This window comes from Agaricus bisporus, assembly GCF_000300575.1.
Source record: "Agaricus bisporus var. bisporus H97 unplaced genomic scaffold AGABI2scaffold_6, whole genome shotgun sequence".
NCBI lineage: Eukaryota > Fungi > Basidiomycota > Agaricomycetes > Agaricales > Agaricaceae > Agaricus > Agaricus bisporus.
Genome location: NW_006267369.1, coordinates 1,669,808 through 1,692,612, shown reverse-complemented (window position 1 = coordinate 1,692,612; position 22,805 = coordinate 1,669,808). Strand labels below are relative to the sequence as shown.

Here is a 22,805-nt window from a genome sequence, read left to right as displayed (position 1 = left end):
CCGGCCCTTGGTGTTGTATGACAGTATGACTTGCCCGGCCATCATGACTTGTTGGAATGCCGTGCGAGAAGCTCCCACGGGGGTAGCCCAGAGCCAGAGTCCTCCTCAGCCGTGAAATAGTCCAATGGCTACCCTCGCCGTCCCTTCCTCTTACACGCCCCTCTTTCCGACAGAGACACCACACGCACACGACTCTGCCACCCTCAAGTTTCCCCACACAAGAGCTCAGCTCGCCGCCGTCGCGCGCCAACACAAACCAGCCGACACTCATGATTCAGACACCGGCACAGACGACCTCGGCCGCGTTCCGTCTTCCTTTGTCGCAAAGGTCGTTTCTCTGCTCACAGACGAAAAGGAAGACGAGCTCAAGGCGCTGCTCAAGGCCACCTACAGTCTAGACAATCAATCAGTCAGTATCTCCACGTAGGCCTAAACATTGTGTCCTGAACAGATATTCAACAGCTCGAAGAGTCTGTGCTGGACCTCATGCACAAGCACCGCGACGACGTCGCTGGCGTCCCATTTGTATTTTTGACGCCAACGCGTCGTCCCATTTCCCGTCCTTCTTCCCGGGCGTCATCTCACTCGGCCCGTCTCCACCCTGCACGCCCAGACACGCCCTCTTCCGCCCCACCTTCTCCCCTTGCCTGGTCACATCGTCGCCCTCACACCCCTGCCACCTCCCCACTCGCAAACGGCGAGCCAAGGTCATACATGTCCCCAAAGAGCGATTATTCTCCCTCATCGTCCCCTATCTTGGCCCACGCTCAAGCCACTCAAGCACAGGCCCAATGGACTGCCAGTCTTCCAGCCTCTCCTTTGCTCACCTCTCGTTCTCTCAATGCCAAAGCTTCAGAATTCAGACCCATCCCAAGGCCGCTTTCTTCAGCTTCTTCTCAACCTGGCTCACTTCTTCGTGCCGACACGCCTTCTCCAGACATGTGGGCTCACAACTCCCCACGCGCCACCTCCAATCTCGCCATCGCCGCGCCACTCATAGCAGATCAGTCCACTTCCGCTCCAAGGGCACTCACCCCCAGCTCATCTTTGCGCTCCTTTGTCCGCCCCGATGAAGACGAAGACGAAGGCGAAGATCCCGATCCCTATGATCCCTTCACTAACAATGGCCAGCTGCCAGCCCCGTTCCATTCCATTACCGTTTCCGACTTTGATAATCAGTGGTCCGTATCACCGCCAGAAGAGTCAGAGCTCACTCATATGGCAACTCAACCTCCATACGAGTACGGCTATTCGCCGTTCAACCCGAATGGAAACAATGATCCCATCGACGATGTTGAAGCCAACGCCGCTCTCACAGATGGCATGACGCCCTTTGATGTTCTCAGTTCCGTCTTTGGCTCTACACTAGCCCCATCAGAGCTCGAAGAGGCTCTGGCCGCCAATGGATACGATTTCGAGCACGCGATGGCGTGGTTGATCGATCGTGGTTTACCTCAACAGCCAGCGTCGCCTACACAAGTACGAATGCAGCCTATGGGCAATCGTGTCACTCTGGTATCACGCGATACCGGGGGAACCATACGTGGCACTGTCAAAGGCGGATATCACAACAACAATAGCAATGGGACCGGTCGTGGTGCTCCTCCGAGATATGCCAATGGCCGCCCTTCCCAATCGGGTAATAGGGTCTGCAGATATTTTGTTGCTGGAGAATGCCTCCGCGCGGACTGCCGTTTCAGGTTGGTTTGCCGTCTCCATACTCTACATGTGCGCTGATGCATTTCTATATAGTCATGACTTGGAGCGCGCCTTGTGTCGCTTTTGGTTGAGAGGTATGTGTGCTAAAAATGAAGCTTGCGAGTTTTTGCACCATTTGCCCAAGGATGTGGATGTGGCAAACTTGAACGTGGCGATGTCCCGAGCGAATATAGGACCACCCAGTCACTATGGTCCACCCGAGATGCACGCTCCCGTTGACGAGTTCCCTGTACTTGGGTATGAGGGAAATGTTATGAGGATGAATAAACCTGGAGGATATTATGATCCGGGACGAACACGATTCGCAGCTGCTGTCAAGAAACCAGCTCCTCCCAAGATTAATGGCGTTCAACTGGCTCGTGTGATGGGCCCGGCCGCGGATAATTTGCATCACCAATCGGCTATTGTTGCTCCTCGACCGTCGCCACGTATAAAACTTCATCCACCTACCTTGGTACCGACTTTACCTACCGGTGATGCTGTCAATCAGTTATACATGAATTATCGTCAACGTGCGTTACAGTTGGGAGCGGCAAGGAATGCTTGTTTGTCTCGTGCTGCTGATGCATGGAGACGAGGAGATGGCGCTGCTGCCAAGAGGTTTAGTAGGGAAGGACATGATCTGAATGCCAAAATGTCAACGGAGATGGCGAATGCGGCATCTAAATTAGTTAGGGAACGATCGAGTTTGGCGGAACAGGCTGTGAGGGCGAGAGATTTAAGTTGGTCGGATGATCCTGGGGACCGGAGTGCGAGGGGGAGACCTTGTGGGTCTGGTTTGGGTGTTGTTTTGGGTGTGGGGAGGAAGGATGTTGGAGATGGCAAGTTGACGACGGAGGAGAGGACGGAGTGTATGCTTGATTTACATGGTTTGCATTCGAATGAGGCTACGGAGGTGTTGGAACAATTTTTACTTTCGGTGAGATTTCTATCATTATCAATTCGTTTCATGTGCGGGTGTTAATCATCTTGTAGTTGGAAAGGGAACACTTTTATGGTTTAGGTACGTTGTTACATGAACTGTTCAATTGAGAGACATGACACTGATGGATTTTGTTGCTAGCTTATGCGGTTGTTGGAGAAGAAAAGCATACTGGGACGCAAGATCCTTCTAGGGGCGCTTCGCGTAATAGATTGGCTACGGCTGTACGTGAATGGGTTCATCGTTGGGGATATCCATGGAGCGAGAGAGATGGTATCATTTGCATTGATCCATTGACCCACGCGTCCGAGTAGAAATGTTTCGTTTTCTCTCTCTTTTTTTTTTGTGTGTTTTTAACTTTTTTTTTGTTTTGTTAAATTTTTGCTTTTGGATGGTGTATATGGTGTTTTTTTGTTTTTTGTTTTGCTTATTATTGGGAGAGTTACTTACGTTTTTTACTGTATTGAAAGAAAAAGAAAGAAATCTAGGTACTTAGAAGAAATGTAACAGTTTTTTGATCATTATACACGTGATAAAGGGTTGTTGTTGCAGTGCACTCCGGTACCAGGGACTGAGTACGTTTCGAAACACCCCGACCCCAACTCATCCCTATCTTGACCACTATCCACCACCAACCATGTCCTCGTTCTCCCCTTCAGATCCAGTCATACAACCACATTCGACTATATCGGTTGGAGGTGATGATGTTGGGCAGGAGTTGAAGCATTATTCTATTGACCTTAGTATGGAACTTGAACGACAACTTGAACTTGAGAGTTCTCCTCCACGAACACCTACTAGTACTTCTACAAGCATACATTCACCACTACCAACACCATCACACCACCACCAACAACAACAACAACCACAGCAGCAGCTGGAATCCTTAGATCCACACGTTCTAGCACATATCGTTGCGGAATTGAGGAAGACGATAGAAGATATGACTAAAGAACGGAATGACTTATTGAAGTTGTTGGATAGTGCTACTATGAGAGAGGCATCGTTGCAAGATACGTTACAGTTGATGACGGAGAAGGCTACGGATTATGAAGAGGAGTTGAGTGAGGCGAAGAAGAAGATTAGACAGGATGAAGATGATATTTCACTTTTGAGGCATAAAGTCGAGGAGAGCAGGTCAGTTCACTATTTCTTTAACTTTCCTTTCTTTGATTTATGAATTGAAATACTTTTTTTTAGACGAGGTTTGATGCGATTGCAAACTGAGAGTCGGAGACAGAGTGCTGCTATTCCTGGTCCTTTGGATTTATCTCGTGCTAGTATTCCTGGATTCAGTGGACCACCTACGTCGAAGAGGGCGTCATTCACACCTTTAACTGGAAGATCTAATGCTAATGGACATAGACGGGTTTCTTCGATCTCGGTCGATGGTAGTGCTTTCCCGGATTTGAGCCCGAATCCGAATGATCCAGGCTTGGCTCCACCATCTAGTTCTCGACGATCCCTGTTTAAATATTCACCACCGACACCTGAGAATGTTCCTCTTCCATCGATAACCCCACCTGTAACATCACCGGAAATTGAAATGTTGAAGAAAGAAGTCGAGAGTTTGAAGAAAGAGTTATCGGATACTCGTGCAGAACTTTCGGAAGCTAATGAAGGAAAAGAGGCTTCTGAATTATGTGTTCAGGCTCTGCGAGGTTTTATTGAAGAAAACCAGGTTGGTGAGAAGGGAGGATCATCACAACAACAACAACAACAACAACAACAAGAGTTGGCGTTGAAGTTACCGCCTACGCCACTTGGGATGAGTGGGGAGGAGGAGGGGAGGAAGAATGTTACCACGGCTGCTACTACTACTACTTCGGGGTGGGGATTTAAACTTTGGAAGGGAGGTGATAGTACGGTGAAAGCTCCTGCTGTGAATACGGCGGTGCAACCTTCGTCTTCTGCTGCGACTTCACCTTCATCTTTGTCTTCGTCGCCTCCTGCTGTTGTACAACCTACGCCTACGGCATCGGCTCCATTTTCTCGACTAGGCGGGTTTTTCAGCTCAAGGACGAGTTCATCGTCTGTGACGACAGCGGCTACAGCTACCACTACGAATACGAATACCAATACGACTACATCGCCTAATTCCTCACTTCAGACTAACGCCGCAATCTCACGTCCTCCTACATTCCAACGTGATTCGATCTCGGGACGTAGTGTATCCGTATCGGATGCGTCTTCGGTTGTTGAACCTGTCAGTCCGGAGAAAGAGAATCATGTTAATGTTGTCAAGGTGGCAGGTGTGCCTGAGGTTGGAGATGGGGAGGTAGGAGGGGATGGTGTTGGTGTTATGGAATCGGGGAGGAAGGAGGGGATGGATGGGACTATTTCGACTGATCATCCTTCAGCTACTGTTATTGGGTAATTCTTTTTCGTTTTTCTCCTTTATAAGCGTTTCGTAAGAGGTATTCGAGTTCTGTATTGTTTTCTCCTCCTGTATAACAGTCCAGCACTTTTTAAATGAAGTACTGGACTCTTTCTCTTCTGTGTAACATTTCTCCAGATCGAGTTCCCTGCGACACATATCTAACATACCAAAGCTATATGACCCCTATGCCCTACGACCATTTTCATGACTACTTCGGAATCCGTCCCCTCTGTTCTATTACTAGATGTATTGCTTTTATAAAATACATTGTTATTATAATGAACATCCTCCTCTCATCAAGAAGGTTTTTTTGGGGGGTAAGTGGAAGTGGTGTACACTCTCGCGTCGTGGATGCTGCATTCCGACAGAAGCTGTTGGGTTCTCGGTAGCTTGCCTAGAACTCAGGACCGTAAGCTGCTCATGCGTAGCATCCTTAGCAAACGAAAATAGGATTACCTGTCTCCCCCTCATGCACTTTATGGATTCTGGAAAAAGCCAAGAAAAAAGATTTCCAATTGAATGCTCCAAGAAGAAAAAACCACTAGTACTACAGTATGATATATTACAATCGAGAAATAAGATCCAATACAAACGACAAGCGTTGATGATGTCTAAGTCGAGGATAGTTGTCAAATAAATTCACGATGTGTTTACACCAGGCATGGTATTCGGTTCCGTCTTGAGATTGGTTCGTCAAATCCTTTTTATACATATTATGAATTTGCGCAGGAAAAGAAGGGGAGAGGGGTTGAATAGTTACCTGAGAGATACTACGCACTGAGGACAAGAACTTGAGACAGAGTTCAATTTGAACACTCGAGTCTGGCGTGTTATTCTGGAGGCTGGACTCTACATTCGCGAAAAGGACTAACATCGCATTACAAAGGTGAGCAACAAACAAGACAGAGAGCATGCATACCTTGCAGCAGCGCATTTCTAAAGCCTTTGCCATCAATAATGTCTCCATTTTCAAATGAACTCAAGGTCGTTGCAGTATCCTTGAAGAAAGCATTGCTGTTATATTCGTGCAATACTATGCGACGCCAAAAAGTAGGCTCAACCGTCATGTCATGGATCGCAAGAGACTCGAAGAGGAGTTCAAGATAATCTGACTTCTTTGACTGCCTGCATGATCAAATAGAAGAGCTGATACACGATTAACCAACTTACGCTATAATAAGAGGGGTCATGTCGGAGCACCTCGAACCAGACGGCGAGTTTCACCCGGGTTTTCAACCAGCCGATGCGAATACGAGGCCACAACTGTGAGATTTCTTTCAAACAAAAGTCCCAGTTCTAAGAAGTTATGATGAGAAAGAATCTTGAATTCAAATTCAACTTACGGGCAACGCGCCATGCTGAATGATAATATGCATGCATCCTACGAGACAGCGACTCCAGCTATCCAAAGTCCACAGAAGATCATGGCCAACTGCAAAACTCGTGGCGGAATCACAAAACCGCTGTATCTTCCGTTGCGCTGCCCAGTATAAAGGGAATACAATCTTGTATGGCATCAGCGAGAGAGAAATCGAGTACCCGTAAAAACATACATCATGTACAAGGTTCACGCCTACTTCAGTCTCTTTGATGGATGCAAAGTCATTTTCTTGATCACCCAATAGTGCCAAAGTCGCGGGATCGCCGAAATCAATACCGAAGTCATAATCCTGGCTTTCTGGATCGTCCACGTGCGTCGTTGGTATAATAGGCTCGGGCGGCAATGGCAAGAGTTTACAACGAGCATTCAAGAAGCTTTCAATGAAACGTCGCATCTCGACCATGCTACAGCTCGCCTCTTCTATAAGCTTCCTGCATTCAGGTTCAAGGAAGGGTTTAAATGCGACTAGTCGAAAGATATCAAAGGACGTGCGTACAAGTCAGCGAAAAACAAAACTTACGAAGGATAGCGGTATCCGGATACTGTGCTCTTGCGGTGAATGTTTCCATCGCTGCTCGCCCCGTGGCATATAATAACATGACAAGAAGAGAATGATTTCGAGCTTTAACATCATGACCCTGCTTGGTTTGGATCACAGGCCCAGGTGCACGCAAGGTTTTGAACTGCACCGCTACATTGTTTATAATTGCGTCGAACCAACCTATGACTTCCTGCAGGCGTACGTTTCGGTGTATAAGAAGGGATATCAGGAGCTTGATACCTCGAATGGAAAGTAGCTGAGTCGTAGGATCTGATGCTTCAAAGTTAATACTGCTCCGCACTAGCCTAATCATCCGTGTGGCATATGTTGAATCAACACCAATGACAAGCGCAACGGCCGCAAAACGGTTACATATTGGGGACAGGTCATCCACACCTGGGATTTTTTCTTCAGTCTTGAATTTTGACACTGGAATAATGAGTGAAACCATCTTCCTGATCTCTGCCTCAGAGAGACACTTAGATTCAATCGCACGCATAAGAAGTTTTAGAATTAGTGTGAAACCGGAATCCGTTGCGGGATGGAATTGTGAAAGAAGTTTCCAGTCGCCGTCAAGCATGAAGTCAGGATAATCGGCCTTTTCTCCATGTAGGTTCACGAAATTGCGAGCTCGAAAGACATCAATCAGCTGGGTCAACGTTCCAAACGAATGATCCATCTTCCACCCCCACCGGTCCAAAAGATGGTAGCAACGAGATATCACGATATAAAAGTAGCTGTCACGTTGCTGTAGAATTGATGGGGAAATATCTCCGATTTTATTGCCTTGTGCTAGCTGGACTTGTTTAACTGCACGTGCAACCACTGCCCATGACGGTGAAAGATGAGGTTCACTGGCAACAACTCCCAAAAGTGAAAATTGGGACAGTGCCATTGAAGTAAAAATGATCTCCCAGAGGCTCTCTGCGAAGTCAAACGCATTAGTCGGAGGAAATTTCTGATAGTAGTGAAGGATTTCCTCCCAAAATGAGGTTCCCTTGCTGATTCCATCGGATAGTTGCTGGTCGCAGGCGAGGAGGAGATGTAGCAGACAGATCCACATCTGAGCTGCATAACATGGAGTTTCTGCATCACAAAGCACTTGATTCTTCTTGACGACTTCATATGGCCTACGAAGGCCATATCCAACGAGATGGTGAACCAACAGGCTCACCGATGCATGGGTTGGACACACTTCTGATAAATTCGAAGAGCCATAACGATGACCGGACCGAACAGACGCTTCAATACAGAGCCAGCAAAGAGATAGAACAGTATTGTTCAACGAACTAGAAGGTATTTCCCGGAGTTTTGATATAGCGGAAAATACTCTCTCCTTGATGAATGATGTGATGCGGTCACGGCTCTCTCCAAAATTCTGGTGGTAGAACCAAGATATATGTCTGCAGGCGGACCGCATGAGGACATTCCAGTCCTTCACCTTTTCTTCATAACCATCGGATGGAATCTCAGAGACGAAAGCCAACAACCCATCAAAAATCCGTTCTAGTTCCTGCAGAAAGACCGTCGAATCCATCGAGGAATTGATGTTGATATGACAAAGGTATGTTGGATCAGGTCGGCAGGGGGAAGAGTCAGGTGTAAGAGTATTAACGAGAGCATGTAAATGGCCTTCTCTCAGAAAGCTTTCCGAATGGAATGTAATGCCAGGTTGCAAGGGTTTTACATCCATGTCAACCGTACATTGATGGACTGGTTCTCCCTGTCTCTTGAGACGTGGTCGGGATTTACCCGTAGTCTGAGAGGACACTCGCTGATCTGCTAAATCATCGGATGATTTGTGTGAGATTGATGCTCTACTTTTTCCCTTGGCGTTGAACCCAGCTTCCAAAGGTTGGTTTGGAGACGCAAATGATCGATAAAACTCGTCGTCGTCGTCGAGGTCAATTGTAACCTTCATTAGCTTCTTCGACTTTCCTGACGTAATCGCTGCCGTATGTGAGTTCGCCATCGAATATACACCTTGTCGCTTCGCGCGTTCTCTGCGTTCCTTATGTCTTTCCTTCCAGCTTTTCCGTTCCGCTCCCTGTATTTCAACGACAATCGCATTGGGGGCCAATCTCACTAGACTTCGGTATTAGCTCTTGATTTACACGAAAGCGTGAGCCATACCTTGTGCATGATTACTTGAAGAACCTGAATTTCCTGCGGAAGTATGATTGGCGAAGGAAAGAAGTGTCTGACGCTCCTTTCCAGGTCTGCGAGCACTACGGGCAGCAACGTGGCTTTTCGAATTGGACTGTAAACTACGGGCACCACCCACTCGATTTGTACCTTTTTTAGATGGATGTCGACGACGCTTAACTGTCCTGGGTTTTGAGATAGTAGAGCCAACAATGCGTGTCCGCGATAACATCCAATCAATCATACTTTCTTCCTTTACAGCATTATGTCCGGGTCCCGCATCATACACTATCCCGGCATCATCATCACCGAGAAGAGTGTTAAGATCATCTTCGTCCATGACTTCCTCTTCTGAGCTATGACTACTGCTTTCATCGTCGGAAATCTCGATGATCTCTGGCGCCGAGAATGAAGACGGCGCGATGCTCTGAGGATAGCCCTGAGTCCGGACACGCCCTACTTCTTGTGCTTGCGATTCCAAGGTATTATTCATGTCATAATCCATGTAGTCATGATTGTTACCGCTGGACGAAGGTGCCGAAAACGTTGACCTTTTTTCAACATCACTTTCATCGCTGTCTGAATCGCCTCGGATGTCTCTGATGTCCTTCGGATTGGCAGCTCGGCGAGCTCGCGACTGCCCTGGGAGTAAAGGGCCTTCTTCTACTGGACTTTCGGCATCGTGTCGCCGGCGGCTCTGTAACTTGTCGCCCTTCAAAAGTGCCCGAGCCATGCCAGGGGGATATAATTTGAAAAGTTCACGATATTTTTTATCATCAGCACTGGACAAGTCGCCCTGGTCAGAGTCCGAGCTCAAACTGCCGTCACTATCTTGCACGGGACTTGGAGAAGAATTGTCCTCCAGTTCGACGGTCTTTGTGGATGGGGGAGGTTCAGAAACAGCGGTTCTCGAATCAACTTCCTCAGAAGCCATCGCAAAATCATCCATGAAGTAGTCCCGTAGAGCTTGTAGTTCGTTTGGTTTCTTTCGCTCGTGGGTTTCTTCTCCCTCGTTGACATCCTCCGCAGGGGTGGTAGGTGTAGGAGAGGAAGATCGAGGACTGAGCGGCGCCAGTGATTGTGTTCGACGCGCTGTGTTTACAATTTGAACTTCATGGTTCTATGGATTGATGAGTCGTGAGCCCAGATCATCAACTTTCTGGCTTTACAGACCTGCGGTACTGGTCCATTCTGGCGGACTGGAACATCCAATGCTGGAAAACTTTTGGGTTTCCGTTGAGCCTTTCTTGCCGCCTTTAGCTTTTCCCTCTCTCTCCGCTCCTCTTCTCTGGCCTCCTTCTGTCTGGCCTCCTCTTCTTTCCTTCTTCTCCGCATATCCCTATCAATCCGACGAGCTTCCTCCGCAAGATCATCTGATCCGCTTTCGGAATCGGAAAGAGGGTCGACTAGGCCAAGCAAAGCAGGCATTAGAGGGGACCTAATATGTTCTCGCTGAACTTCACTCTGAGCTACTTGTTCTTGTGACTCCTCTTGTACATAATCATCCTCTTCATAATGGTCCTCCGGTTGATTGCCACGGCGCCTCCGAAGGCGAAGGACATCAATGAAAGCAGCGGGGTTGTCTTTCAGGCCCCTCTTGTATACATACTCGTCGAAACGATATGGATGCAATTGATTAGGCTGTCGACGACGAAGAGGGTATCGAGTGAGAGCCTCGTCTTCGACATTTGCCAAGTCAACTGTAGTCGAATTCGGTGATGAGGCATTCCTTTGCGAACTCCCTGGACTAACAATGTTCTCATCCTGGGAATGCATACCATCAAGTGAGGAGAGCGGAGATGGGGATAGAAAGGTGGAAGTAATATCGTCCTTATTGGAACTGATTTCGGATGTCCCGACTGGTTCAAGGGGGGCTGGAAGACGTAATGAAAATTCTGGACGGATTAGATCGAGCTCGTCTTGCGAAAGTTTCTGACTATCATCCGCCGCTACGAAACGTGGACTTTCTCGCGTAAAGCTGGCCTTTGGCGTGAAGAGTTGGGGTGAGATAGGACGTGCCTACAGACAGCATTAATCTACAAACTTCGGGCAGAAATGCACAAACGCACGAAGTGGGGCAGTGAATCGCCGTCGGTGGCTTCAGGTAGTGATACGCGCTGAGACGCGCCCAATTGATGCAAGGATCGAGGACTGGGTTGGTTGTGAACTTCTATCTTGACCTCATTTGCTGCTGAGACTTGTATCGCATCCACATCCTTTGTTTGCGATGGAATAAACAAAGGAGGTTCACGAGACGGAGACACGAACTCCTCATAAGTAGTATGACTGAGCTAGATGAATATGAATATCGAACCCTAGACACTGGAACAGCGAAAAACTAACCTTCCTGCGTTTCCTATCACTTCCATCCTCTTGAGGACCACGCTTTGGTGTTATGATTGGTGAAGATGATAGGAGTTCCTCCACAACGACTGGGTATAACACTTCAAGTTCTTCAGCGTCGGACGTCTCGACATAGTCTTCCTCGATCGCGTTCGCATCGCTCATGTGTCGTCACGGAAGTTCATCCACTCGAATGCGTAGGTGATAAATTAGGCTCGCGTCGTGGGAAGTTGTTTCGCGCTTCAGCAAATAATACGTACTTGTTAGTTATACATATCACCTTTGAGTGAATAACCCCATTATTATTTGTACATGCCACAAATCCATAAAACAGGCTCAATTCGCATACATTCAGGACCGAGACGACAACTTTTATCACTATTACGCTACAATGTTACCCGCTTGTATATCACATTTAAAAGTTATATACAGCTAAACAGAAGACAGAAACCCGCTTTTTCGTTAAATCGACCCCAAGGGCATTGTAGCCAAAAAAAAAAAAAAAAAAAAAAAACTGGAGAGGGGTAAAAAAAATAATGGATAATGGTGGTAGTGGATTTCAAACCGTGCGCAATGTGATTTTCTAGCAAGAAAGCATATTTCAGAAAAACGCACGAAGAAAACGTGTAAGTGATTTGGAATGGAAGTGAAGAAAGGAGTATTGATTTGGGATGGGGGATGCAAGCACAAGAGAGGCGTGGGATCAAAATTAAACAACAAGACAGAAAAAAAAAAGGTCACGACGGGATGAGAGGGAAGGGGGGGAGGAATATAACGACATGATGCGTTCAGTAACAATGAAAAATGAATAAATGACGACAGTACCCATACACAAGAGGGAAGGGAAGGGGGGAGTCCAGGGACAAGCTACAAGGATAAAATCGAAGAACAATGTCAAAAGATGGAAGACAAACTATAGACAATTTTCGTCGTCGCACAGAGAAAAATGATGTGGGAGGAAAGGGATGAAATTGACATATACTGCAATTGACGACCGACGATTCGATAACAAGTGAGGTACTTTTGAGTCCATATCGGTTGATTATTTTGAGCTCCGTTGCGATTTATAAACTGAACGGAGGGACAGAGGATAAGGATGATCTCTGATTTGCGACAGATCCTCTCATTTTCGTGTTCGGGTGGTGCTGGTGTTGGTGATAATGGTTATGATGCGCGTGTTGATGATGAACAGGACCCCAGTTCTTTTTCTTCAACTTTCTCTCTCTCTTCGATTCCTTCCTATGTTGCATATGTTTGTTCAAGGTTTCGTTTTGCTGTCGATTCCCCGAGCCTGAAGGGCTTCGATCGCCATCGCGAACAGCCAGAATAACAGGAGATATGGGTATGGGCTCCTTTCCTTTCCTCCCCTTTCTCACTTTCTCCTTCTCCTTAGGCCACATGATGGAACTCAGAGGACTAGGTTTCATGATACTGTTATAGTCCATGCTCGAGTGAGGAGTGTGTGGAAGATTATCGGAAGACCAGCCGCCATTCTCTCGGGTCTGCTTGAACGCGCCGACTGATATCAGATCCCACCTATTCAAACTTTGCATATGCCTCGCTGACGAAAGGTTATCATCTTCCGCGGCGTTACTGCTCTTTCGTTTGGTGATAGAATTATCGCTGGCCTCAGAAGAATCGGCGCCCAGATACGATGCCTCCAAGACGTCATCGATATTGATGGACTGAGCGAGTGATCCACGCTCTTCAGGAAGTATGGACATAGGCATTGACGGCGAAGGGGATCCAAAATCATTGTCAGAGGATAAGACCTGCAGCGGTGATAATAATTCAGAGGCTGTTGAGAAGGTCGGAGCAGACCCTGAGCCGTTCAGCAAATGCCTCCTAAGCATTTGCTCGACCTAAAATAGCAAAGACCCAAAAGGAGATACATAAGCACATGGTATCCGAAAGTATGAAGCACAAATCAGAGGATTCGCATTTGGGAGAAGGGGAAGTTAAAGATGATATACATACAGAGTTTATCCTGCCAGTTGTCGAACGATAGCGGCTCCGGTTGAATCTCGGATGAGGTGAGGGCGCTTGGTTCGTACCATCAATAATCGCCTTGCGTGTTTCCTGAACCGGTACGAACAACCCAGTCCTTGGGCCTCTGACGCCAGAGCTTTGGCTGCCCCTTCTTCCTTTCCTCACCTCCACCTCGTCATAATCATGGTCGTCAGAGTCCCAGGAAATTTTACCAGCAAGGATATCCTCTGGTTTAGGCGATCCAAGGCCTCTTCTCCCCGGAGGTACGCGGCGGTAGGTGGGACTGGCAATAGGGCTGACAGTAGATAGAGGATCGATGGCGGAGACGCTAAACGGTAAGCTAAACAGTTTCATCGCTTGCTCATTGGGCAGATCGTCTTCACCGACAAGATCCTCGTCAGTGGTATCACCATCCGCTGCATTATCATCTTCCTCATATCCCTCTCCATCGGCGGCCCCGATACTATTACATGGCGACATGTCTACATCGCTATCCTGAGTGTGCTCGGGACTATCCTCTGCCATAAATTGGGAGGCGTTCACTTCGAAATCGATGTCAAGGATACCACGGCCGTCATTGATACCATTAGTAAAGACTATTTCTCCGTCCCATCCCTGTGTAACATCGAGTTGAAGGTTCTCCAACTCCTGCCTCCGTGACAAGAGCTCAGAAGCATCGTTCAGAGAGTTGGTTTCCATATCGGAATGATCGCCATCCACACCATCTTGATTTTCGAGGGAACAGGAAGAATCGCTGTCGGAACCTGAACCGGCGAGATTGGCGAAGAATATATCAGCGTCGAAACTGGATTCATCATCGTCTGACCAAGCGGTGACAAGCCCAGCATAGCCGGTACCGACAGGTTTACCATCTGTCTCTTCTTCTTCATCTTCAGGTTCTTCGTCCTCGTCCTCATCTTCATCCTCAGTGGCAGCGGAATCAACTGCCATGTCACTATCGTCGGATCCAACGCTTTTCTTCCTCGATCTAATCACCCACTCACCCTGGGAATCGCGGCGATGATCATCATCACCGAGGAGTTCACGGCGTACCCGTGCCTTTTCATGGACTTCGGACATGATAAAATTTTCCTCTTCTTCTTCAACGTCAGAGTCAGTGACAAAAGACAGAGACTCGGAATTTGAAGACTCCTCTGAAGAATCCGAAGAATTGCCAGACTCTAATGAAGAAAGGACGGACGCGGAGACAAAAGTCGGGAAGACGACTGATTCACCATCATCATCGTTGTCGCAGTCATAGTCAACATCAGTGAGGGCAGAAAGAGACGATTCATCATCATCATTGCTGCGGGCACGCTGTTTGCGTTTGAGCGATGGTCTAGAGCCGGCATGTCTCGCCTTGAGGGGTCGCTTCTGCACCGACCCAGAATTTTTTGCGCGCTTGCGGCCGACAGTACTTTTGGAAATAAAGGGCCGGGAAAGATATGGGGGAGGCGAAGTCGACTTTCTGCTGGTGGCAGGCCTGGCTTTCACAGCCTGCCTTGCAGCGACAACACCAATCTTGGGGGGACGACCCCGACGTTTGGAGGAAAGACGTGAATGGGTGACGGAGGGGGTAATATTGCGAGACGATTCGCCGACGCGAGCGAAAGCGGATGTCATCTGTTGATTGTTTTTTGATTTGTCTAATGCCGATGTAGATTTGGTGTTGCCAAGGAATTTCGGGGGCACAGTGAGTTTGATTTTGAGTGGGTGAGGAGAAGGCTTGGGAAGAGAATGAGATGCAGATGAGATAGTAGAAGAAGAAGAGCCATCGAATTGAAGACTGTATTGATTCAAGGACACTGGTTGCTGGACAACTCGTGTCCTGTTGTTGTTGCAGGTGCATTCTGTATCGCACACAGGGCAGATGTCGTCGTCGTCGTCGTCGTGAAGATAGTCGTTGGTGGCTGGGCCTACGGTATGGGTACGAGCAGGCGACATTGCGGGAGTCTGTTGGTTTGAAGTAACTGAATCGAAGATAAGAATAAGGGAGGAATGGCTGGGAGGAAGAGAGGATACTTACTAGTGATATGATTTTTGGCCATTGTGAATACAATAACATGGGGTGCAGAGAGATTCCAGGATGGCGTTGAGGACAGAAAGGTCCTAGGAGCTGGGTGGGATTTGGGAAAGTGAAAGAAACCCTCTTTTTGATGGAAAATCTCTCTCCATGGCACTTTCCGGATTCGGCAGCTATCATTCTCTCGACCTCTTTACGCACATCCAGCTGCTGACTCGCCAGCTGCTCTAGCATATCGTCCTGCATACTGAGACTGGAAGACTAAGCGAACACGTTGCGCCCCTGTGACCTTTTCCTCCACCTTGGGCCCTCGTCTCCTTTTCTAGTGCCGCCTCCATTTTCCTGATACTTATCGATGATTCGATTAGCACCATCATTATCATCAATTACCTGCCTTCGACTGTGAAATCTCATCTGCTTCACCCCTGATTCTTTCGAATTGAAAGAAGTGACGCGGCCACGATCTTTGGTCGTCTGACCATCCATCTTTGCGGCACTGTCTCCCCTAGTCCAGTCAACGCAACCTCTTCAAATTCATAATGATAGCGCCACGCGACCGGTTATTTCTCACAAGATGTCTTTCCGTCCAATGACACCTTCTCAACTCGCGTCCAGACGCGGGTCATCGCTCCTTTTATTTTTAGAACCAAAGCTCTGACTTGGCACTTGGTTTCCGCATGCACCTTGTGCTCCCCACACCGGGAGCCGGAAACCCCAGTGTTTCGCCGAACTCGTGCTAGGCTCTCAGCCGCCTCGGTGTCTTTGCGTCGCTGCAGATCACCGCGGTGGTGGGTAAAGAGTGCGCTGGCAGTACTTGATTCTTCATATTTTGTGCACACTACCAAAATACTCGGGTCGTGTGACTGCCGACCGTTTCAGCTTCTGTCAGTCGACCCAAGCCCCTTCTAAGTTTTGATCCAGAACCTCCTTCTAATTTTACTTCCCAATAAACGTGCCTACCCTTAACGTTTTTCGTGTAAATGTCTACAACAGGGAATGTGATGACCTCCCCAAACCCGTATGGCTCTTGGGCTAAACTTCAAACCGCAGCCAATCGACAACCGCGTCGCTGTCTTCCCGAACATTCTAAATTTTACATCTATATATCACCCCGGCTTCATCTTCGTCTAAAGTTTGATTCGTTTCGGGCCGAAAGATTTTTTTTCCTCCGTCGATAAAGCAATCCCCAATAAATGCTGAGGCCCTGACTTTCTCAATTCACAACATGGTCACGGCGATACGCGACTTTGCCGTCCTGTCATTCCCGTTGCTTTGACGAATTATTTTCCGTGTAATTTATTTTGTTAAATCGTACCGCTAGATTTTTTTTCTTAATGCCACAAGGTCGCAGTCATCCCTTAAGCTGTTGTCAATAAACATCTCGCATTTTTGCCCTTGTCAACACTCAATTGTAAGTGAGTAGGACCCGGGTCGTTAATGATGGTCCTGAGGAAAGTCCGACATCTTCAATGATCCTAATTCTCCAGTTAACGAAGACCAATATTTCAAAGTACGTTTAGGTCCTTCGACTGCTAAGCGCAGAATGCACTAAGAACATAAGTGACTCCGTTCCCGCCTAAAATCTTGCCTGAAGATAAATCGACTGCCTCCAGCCCTCCTAATAAGTAGATTAAATCGCATGGTAGTACACGCATTTGCGTCCAAAATCGCGAAAGACGACATCCGATACCAAAGGAAGGCGGGTATTATTACATGCTTCTATCAGATACTCTTTGTCCAATGCAAAGTCTTCGATGACCGAAGTCGGTGGAGATGGATAGATAACGCTGCATCTCCTGATCCGAATAGTCGAACACCAACAGCGCCATCGTGTACCATCACGCCGTTTTACGACTCCTCTTCAAAAGTAGTACGCTCTTCAACGGACGAGGAATATATAGATTTTTGTGGCCAGAGGCTTCCGGCATAATTTCATGACAATGACCTCTTTGCGTCCTCTTCTTCTTCCTCCTCTTCAGGTGGGTTCAATTGACTAGCAACAGTCATGAATCTACATTAGATGGAAAACAGACAAAACGAAAATCCTTATGTTAATCCTATATTAAATAACCATAGAAGAGACATACTTGGCGGCGTCTAACCCAGCAAAGGTACGCATAGCATTTAAGTCGACTCGTAGCATATCACAGAGATCAGCCGTTTGGCTGATTGCTCGAGACATTCGGTTTAGGCTCGCTGCGAGTTGACCATAGAGTTTTTCCTTGGTCTGTACTGCGCTTGTTATAGGTGCCGTAGAGGACATCACGGTAATGGCGAGAAAGAATGGCACGGTGGGTATTATCGGGCCGTATTTCCCAGAATTGGAAGGCCTCAAATAGAGCTTGTTCCTTCTGGTGAGTCAGTTCTCGCTGTATCAAGCGCAAAAGAATGGTGGACGGTCACAGGGTCGAGCTCCGGGGTCGGTGGATGATTCAATCAAAATTAGCGAAGATGATGTTGTGATGATGTGCTCGAACGAATTACTTGCTTACTCCATATTATGGTGTTCTTCACGATCGTCTTTTCCAACCCGTCTTCCTTTCGTTCCACAAGCTGGTATGTACCTTTATAACGTTGTACTCTTTAAACACAAATATCTGACCCTCCATAGACCTTCATGGCTGTCGGTCAAGCCTTGGCCGCCGTTGCACGCATTGCATACTTGACTTCAGATGTCGTAGTCGATTCCCATCCTCCTTTCCCTGCAACTTCGTCATTTAATCCCCAATTCTCTTCTCTTATCGCATCATGCTCTAGCTCACCTCGTCTTATACCGGCTCCCTTCGGTGCAGATCCCGGTACCATAATTCTTCGTAACTCTGACAATCTCACGAGTTTTACGGCGACGTCTAATGCTCAGGTTCTCACCCGCCTCGTCCTCCACCTCGCTGAACTTTCCTCCAAACCCGTCGTCTTCAACATTGCTGTTCAAGATGATTTGTCTGATGTGCTCCTCCTTCGTTCATCGGTGCCCTACTTCTTGTTATCTTCAACCGCTCAACAAGCGCATGACAATGCTCTGTTGGCCGCACGGCTGGCACGGGTGGAACGAAAAGCAGTCGTTTATGCTTTCTACAGTTCTCACGAAGACGGGCCGTTGGATGTGCTCTCAGAAGCCGATATTACCTCCTTCCTCCTTGCTCCTAGGCATTCCCCGTCTACGACTTCTTCATCTAGTGGGCATGTGACACCACCGGGTGCTAACGGATCTAGTGATGAAGGCAGCGAAAATAACCAAACGGCGATTGGGCGAAACGGTCATGCAAATGGTGTAAGCGTCATTGACGATCTAACTGTGGCTGCTCTCTTCAAGGCTTATCAAGTTGTGGCTGCCGAGACGCTTAGTCATACAAGACGTCCTTTGCGTGGTTTGGTTGCCCGAGGCTCTCCAGAACCGCAAACGGTGATAATCGTCGTCGGAAAACAGGACATTTCTGTCCCAGTTGAAGGCGTCTCCTTCCTACATCTGGGCATACTCAGCCCAATTCCTCCATCTCAGCTGCTGAGTGTCATCCCCGCATCTGTTCAGCGTGTTATCGTGCTCGAACAGGTCTATAAATGGTCGACGAAATGGACACCTTTATACCTCGAAGTTGTGAGCGCTCTCCAACACCGTAGTGCAGAACAGCGTCCTACTGTTCTGAGTGGTGTCCTTGGTGACCTTGGTGGTGTTGCTCTTCCAGACATCCTCAAGCTAATCGAATCCACATCCTCCTCTTCTCCGCTTCAGTTGGGAACATTGCCCTCCGCTTCACAGAAAGACCTCATACTCACCACGCCCAAGCACGAATCTTCTTACACCAAGGCCCTTCATCATGTCTTTGGGGATCAGCTACAGGTTTCAAACGCGCCTGTTCTTGTTCCTACGCAGGGACAGGCGGCGACAACTCCTGAGTTCGCCCTTGGGCGTGTCCGTGGTGAGATCGACGCGCGATCTGATCTTGTGGCCACGGTCGAAGACCTGCTGCGCAGTGACGGCATCAGTTCCGACCTTCATAACTTGCTAAGCAAATGGCTTATTTCCAAGGATGATGGTGGCAAGAGTAAGGTGCTCGCGAAGGACATTGTAGCTTCGCTTGAGTCGTCCACCATTGATCACCCTGCCGCAGCTAAAATTCTTTCCCTCAAATCTCATCTACCGGCCGTTTCGAGATGGATCATAGGTTCCGACGCGTGGTCGTATGATCTTGGTGCCTCAGGGCTCCATCACGCCATCGCTTCTGGTCTGAAAGTCAATATCCTTATTATCGATACATTGCCATTCACCTCTCGTAATACCGCTGATCCCCATCGAAGAAAGCAGGATGTCGGCCTGTACGCTATGAATCATGGCGATGTCTATGTTGCCAGTGTTGCTGTCTTCTCTTCGTATGCCCAGGTCTTGCAGGCATTTGTGGAGGCTGATAGGTTTAACGGGCCAAGTGTCATTTTGGCATACCTTCCTCATACGTCGGAGGATGCTCCTGCTCTCCAGGTATTGAAGGAAAGTAAACTTGCAGTTGATGCTGGATATTGGCCACTTTATCGTTGGGATCCCAGCAAGGAGCGTGAAGGGAAAGAACCATTTTCCTTGGACTCAGACGCTATCAAGAACGACCTTAAACAGTTCCTTGATCGCCAGAACCATCTTTCACAGCTCGTTCGCCCCACTCCTCAAATTGCCGCCGAGCTTGTTAGCAACTTGGGAGACAGTATTCGTGAAGCAAGGAAGGAGCGTGCACAGAAGTCTTACAACGACTTACTTACTTCTATTGACGCTCCTCCCCTTCTGATTTTGTACGCCTCTGATTCAGGGATCGCTGAAAAGAAGGCCAAACGTCTTGCTGGAAGGGCTAAAGCCCGTGGCCTCTCGGTTACCATCGCCATCTTGGATTCCGTTCCTCTCGAAAGTCTCGCGGAAGAGGAATACGTTGCATTCATTACTTCTACTGCCGGACAGGGAGAACCTCCTCAGAATGGACGTACCTTTTTCAAGACCTTGAATGCGGCTGCTCTCAAGGGTGAAAAGATCTTCAACACACTCAAGTTCACGGTTTTTGGTATGGGCGATACACACTACTGGCCTCGTCCTGAAGACGCTCATTATTACAACAAGCCATCAAAGGACTTGGATGCTCGTTTGGAGAAACTTGGTGGAGAGCGCATCGCTAGTCTTGGACTCGGTGATGATCAGGACGCAGACGGACCTGAGACTGGTTACAAGGTCTGGGAGCCTCTTTTGTGGAAAGCACTTGGGGTTGACTCTGTTGAAGTCACCGAAGCGGAGCCCGAGCCCATCACGAACGAGCACATAAAGGCTGCATCCCTGTATCTGCGCGGAACGATCAGTGAAGGCCTGAATGATTTCACTACTGGTGCCCTTGCTGCTAGTGATACGCAATTAACTAAGTTCCATGGAATCTACCAACAAGACGACCGCGATATCCGTGATGAGCGACAAGCACAGAATGTCGAGCCGGCTTATAGCTTCATGATTCGAGTGCGGTTGCCGGGAGGTGTCTGCACTCCTGAGCAGTGGTTGCAAGTGGACCAGATTGCGGATGAGCATGGAACTGGAACGTTCAAGATCACGACGCGTCAAACTTTCCAATTTCATGGTGTCATCAAGAGGCATTTGAAGCCTGCCATTCAGGATATTAATCGCGTTCTATTGGATACTCTTGCTGCTTGCGGTGATGTCAACAGGTGAGCCGTTACAAAAAATCCTACTTTTGAAATAGCTAACGAGGTTTAGAAACGTTGTCTGCTCTTCGATTCCCTCTTTCTCCAAGCTCCATGCTCAGGTGTATGACTTTGCTAAGAGCGTCAGCAATCATCTTATTCCTCGTACGACTGCCTATCACGAGATTTGGCTCGACAAGAAGCTTGTCGCTGGCGAGGCCTTGAAGGACTTTGAGCCATATTATGGTGAATTTTACTTACCTCGCAAGGTGCGCTTAGTATGCGTCAAAAAGAAAAGAACCAACTGATTGAATATCTGCATTTTTTAGTACAAAATCGCAGTGGCGGTTCCACCCACTAATGATGTTGATGTCTTCGCAAACGATGTCGGCTTCATTGCCATCGTAAACAAGAAGGGTGAACTTGAGGGTTTCAATGTCGCTATCGGTGGTGGTATGGGCGTCACTCATGGAAACAAGAAAACTTATCCCCGTCTTGCAAGTATTATCGGTTTCTGTACGATTGAGCAGGGTAAATTTGTCGCTGAAAAGATCATGTTGGTCCAGAGGGACAATGGGAACCGTGTCGAGTAAGTCGCTATAAACCACTATTTTCACCCATTAATAGAATCTTCCAGCCGTAAGAACGCCCGACTCAAATACACTATCGATCGGATGGGTCTCGACGTCTATAAAGCCGAAGTTGAGAAACTTCTTGGCTACACTCTTCAACCTCCCCGCCCCTTTACCTTTGATCGCAACATTGACGACTTTGGTTGGCATGTCGGCCAAGATGGCAGACACCACTTCATGATGTTCATCGAAAATGGCCGCATCCAAAATGAACCCGGGCGCGATTTCAAGACTGGACTGCGTGAGATTGCTAAAGTGCACAAGGGCGCGTTTAGGTTGACCACGAATCAACATTTGATGATTTCGGATATCCCGTCTGAGGAACTGGAAACGATCAAGAATATTTTGGCGAAGTATAAGATGGATAATCTTAATTATAGTGGATTGAGGTTGAGTTCTTCGGCTTGTGTGGCGTTCCCGACTTGTGGGCTGGCGATGGCCGAGTCTGAGCGGGTGAGTGGTCTGTTACTTTTGGCTTATACATTTCGATGACAGAGGTAAATGAATAGTATCTCCCATTGTTGATCGACAAAGTTGAGAAAATGTGTGAAGAGAATGGGTTACGGAATGATGCTATTGTCATGCGCATGACTGGTTGTCCGAATGGTTGCGCACGTCCCTACGTCGCAGGTATGTATTTCAAGACTTATTTTCTGGGTTTCGGTGTTTCTGATAACAATTACAGAGGTCGCTTTCATTGGAAAAGCACCAGGGACATACTCTATGCTCCTCGGTGGCGGTTACCACGGACAACGTCTGAACAAAATCTATCGTGGTACGTCTTCTCCACCTTCCCCACATTTCCCACTCCTCCAGCCCCACTGACTTTTTCCCTACCTACCAAAAAGAATCCGTCACGGAACCCGAAATTCTCGCCATCCTCGAACCCATGATCAAACATTACGCGAAATCACGCCTTCCTGAAGAACATTTTGGTGATTTCACGCTTCGTGCTGGGTATATTGCGCCTACGACTGAGGGGAAAGCGTGGTATGATCGATCGGGCGGTGAAGGTGTTTATCGTGAAACTACAGCTATTGCTGCTGTGTAAAATCGTTTTTGTTCTTGT

At 47.9% G+C, this 22,805-nt stretch overlaps 5 protein-coding genes across 5 annotated transcripts; 2 read left to right on the top strand and 3 right to left on the bottom strand.

The window, feature by feature from the left end:
• The first annotated feature begins 121 nt into the window (after positions 1-121).
• On the top strand, positions 122-3,014 carry AGABI2DRAFT_206269 (hypothetical protein). The gene is made up of 5 exons (XM_006462019.1): positions 122-409; positions 463-1,700; positions 1,753-2,638; positions 2,695-2,722; positions 2,783-3,014. The coding sequence occupies exons 1-5, from the start codon at positions 125-127 to the stop codon at positions 2,953-2,955; spliced, it is 2,610 nt and encodes an 869-aa protein (XP_006462082.1). The 5' UTR covers positions 122-124; the 3' UTR covers positions 2,956-3,014.
• Positions 3,015-5,660: 2,646 nt separating this feature from the next.
• Positions 5,661-11,596, bottom strand: AGABI2DRAFT_143775 (hypothetical protein; the record flags this gene model as incomplete). Its single annotated transcript, XM_006462018.1, has 11 exons — positions 5,661-5,699; positions 5,800-5,888; positions 5,941-6,142; positions 6,192-6,317; positions 6,365-6,379; positions 6,575-6,867; positions 6,923-9,028; positions 9,077-10,208; positions 10,262-11,107; positions 11,158-11,379; positions 11,432-11,596. 11 exons carry the CDS (start codon positions 11,594-11,596, stop codon positions 5,661-5,663), a joined length of 5,235 nt encoding a protein of 1,744 aa, XP_006462081.1.
• An 800-nt stretch (positions 11,597-12,396) lies between these two features.
• On the bottom strand, positions 12,397-15,929 carry AGABI2DRAFT_178974 (hypothetical protein; the record flags this gene model as incomplete). Its single annotated transcript, XM_006462017.1, has 5 exons — positions 12,397-13,203; positions 13,409-15,390; positions 15,447-15,536; positions 15,645-15,765; positions 15,834-15,929. The coding sequence occupies 5 exons, from the start codon at positions 15,927-15,929 to the stop codon at positions 12,496-12,498; spliced, it is 2,997 nt and encodes a 998-aa protein (XP_006462080.1). The 3' UTR covers positions 12,397-12,495.
• A 1,172-nt stretch (positions 15,930-17,101) lies between these two features.
• AGABI2DRAFT_206268 (hypothetical protein) lies at positions 17,102-17,882 on the bottom strand. Its single transcript, XM_006462016.1, has 2 exons — positions 17,531-17,882; positions 17,102-17,454 (listed from the first exon to the last, which is right to left on the bottom strand). Exons 1-2 carry the CDS (start codon positions 17,704-17,706, stop codon positions 17,376-17,378), a joined length of 255 nt encoding a protein of 84 aa, XP_006462079.1. The 5' UTR covers positions 17,707-17,882; the 3' UTR covers positions 17,102-17,375.
• Positions 17,883-18,909: 1,027 nt separating this feature from the next.
• On the top strand, positions 18,910-22,787 carry AGABI2DRAFT_71094 (hypothetical protein; the record flags this gene model as incomplete). Its single annotated transcript, XM_006462015.1, has 7 exons — positions 18,910-21,128; positions 21,178-21,373; positions 21,434-21,693; positions 21,742-22,189; positions 22,246-22,366; positions 22,422-22,511; positions 22,585-22,787. Coding segments are annotated over 7 exons (3,537 nt in total), but the record flags the coding sequence as incomplete, so codon positions are not given.
• Positions 22,788-22,805: the final 18 nt, after the last annotated feature.

Bases quoted from the DNA above. Each gene is read 5' to 3' on its own strand.
- AGABI2DRAFT_206269 (XM_006462019.1), top strand. From the start codon at position 125: ATGGCTACCCTCGCCGTCCCTTCCTCTTACACGCCCCTCTTTCCGACA. The intron at 410-462 runs GTCAGTATCTCC...GATATTCAACAG, and splicing joins ACAGTCTAGACAATCAATCA to CTCGAAGAGTCTGTGCTGGA. The intron at 2,639-2,694 runs GTGAGATTTCTA...ATCATCTTGTAG, and splicing joins TGGAACAATTTTTACTTTCG to TTGGAAAGGGAACACTTTTA.
- AGABI2DRAFT_206268 (XM_006462016.1), bottom strand. From the start codon at position 17,706: ATGTCCTCTACGGCACCTATAACAAGCGCAGTACAGACCAAGGAAAAA. The intron at 17,455-17,530 runs GTATGTCTCTTC...CATCTAATGTAG, and splicing joins GCTGGGTTAGACGCCGCCAA to ATTCATGACTGTTGCTAGTC.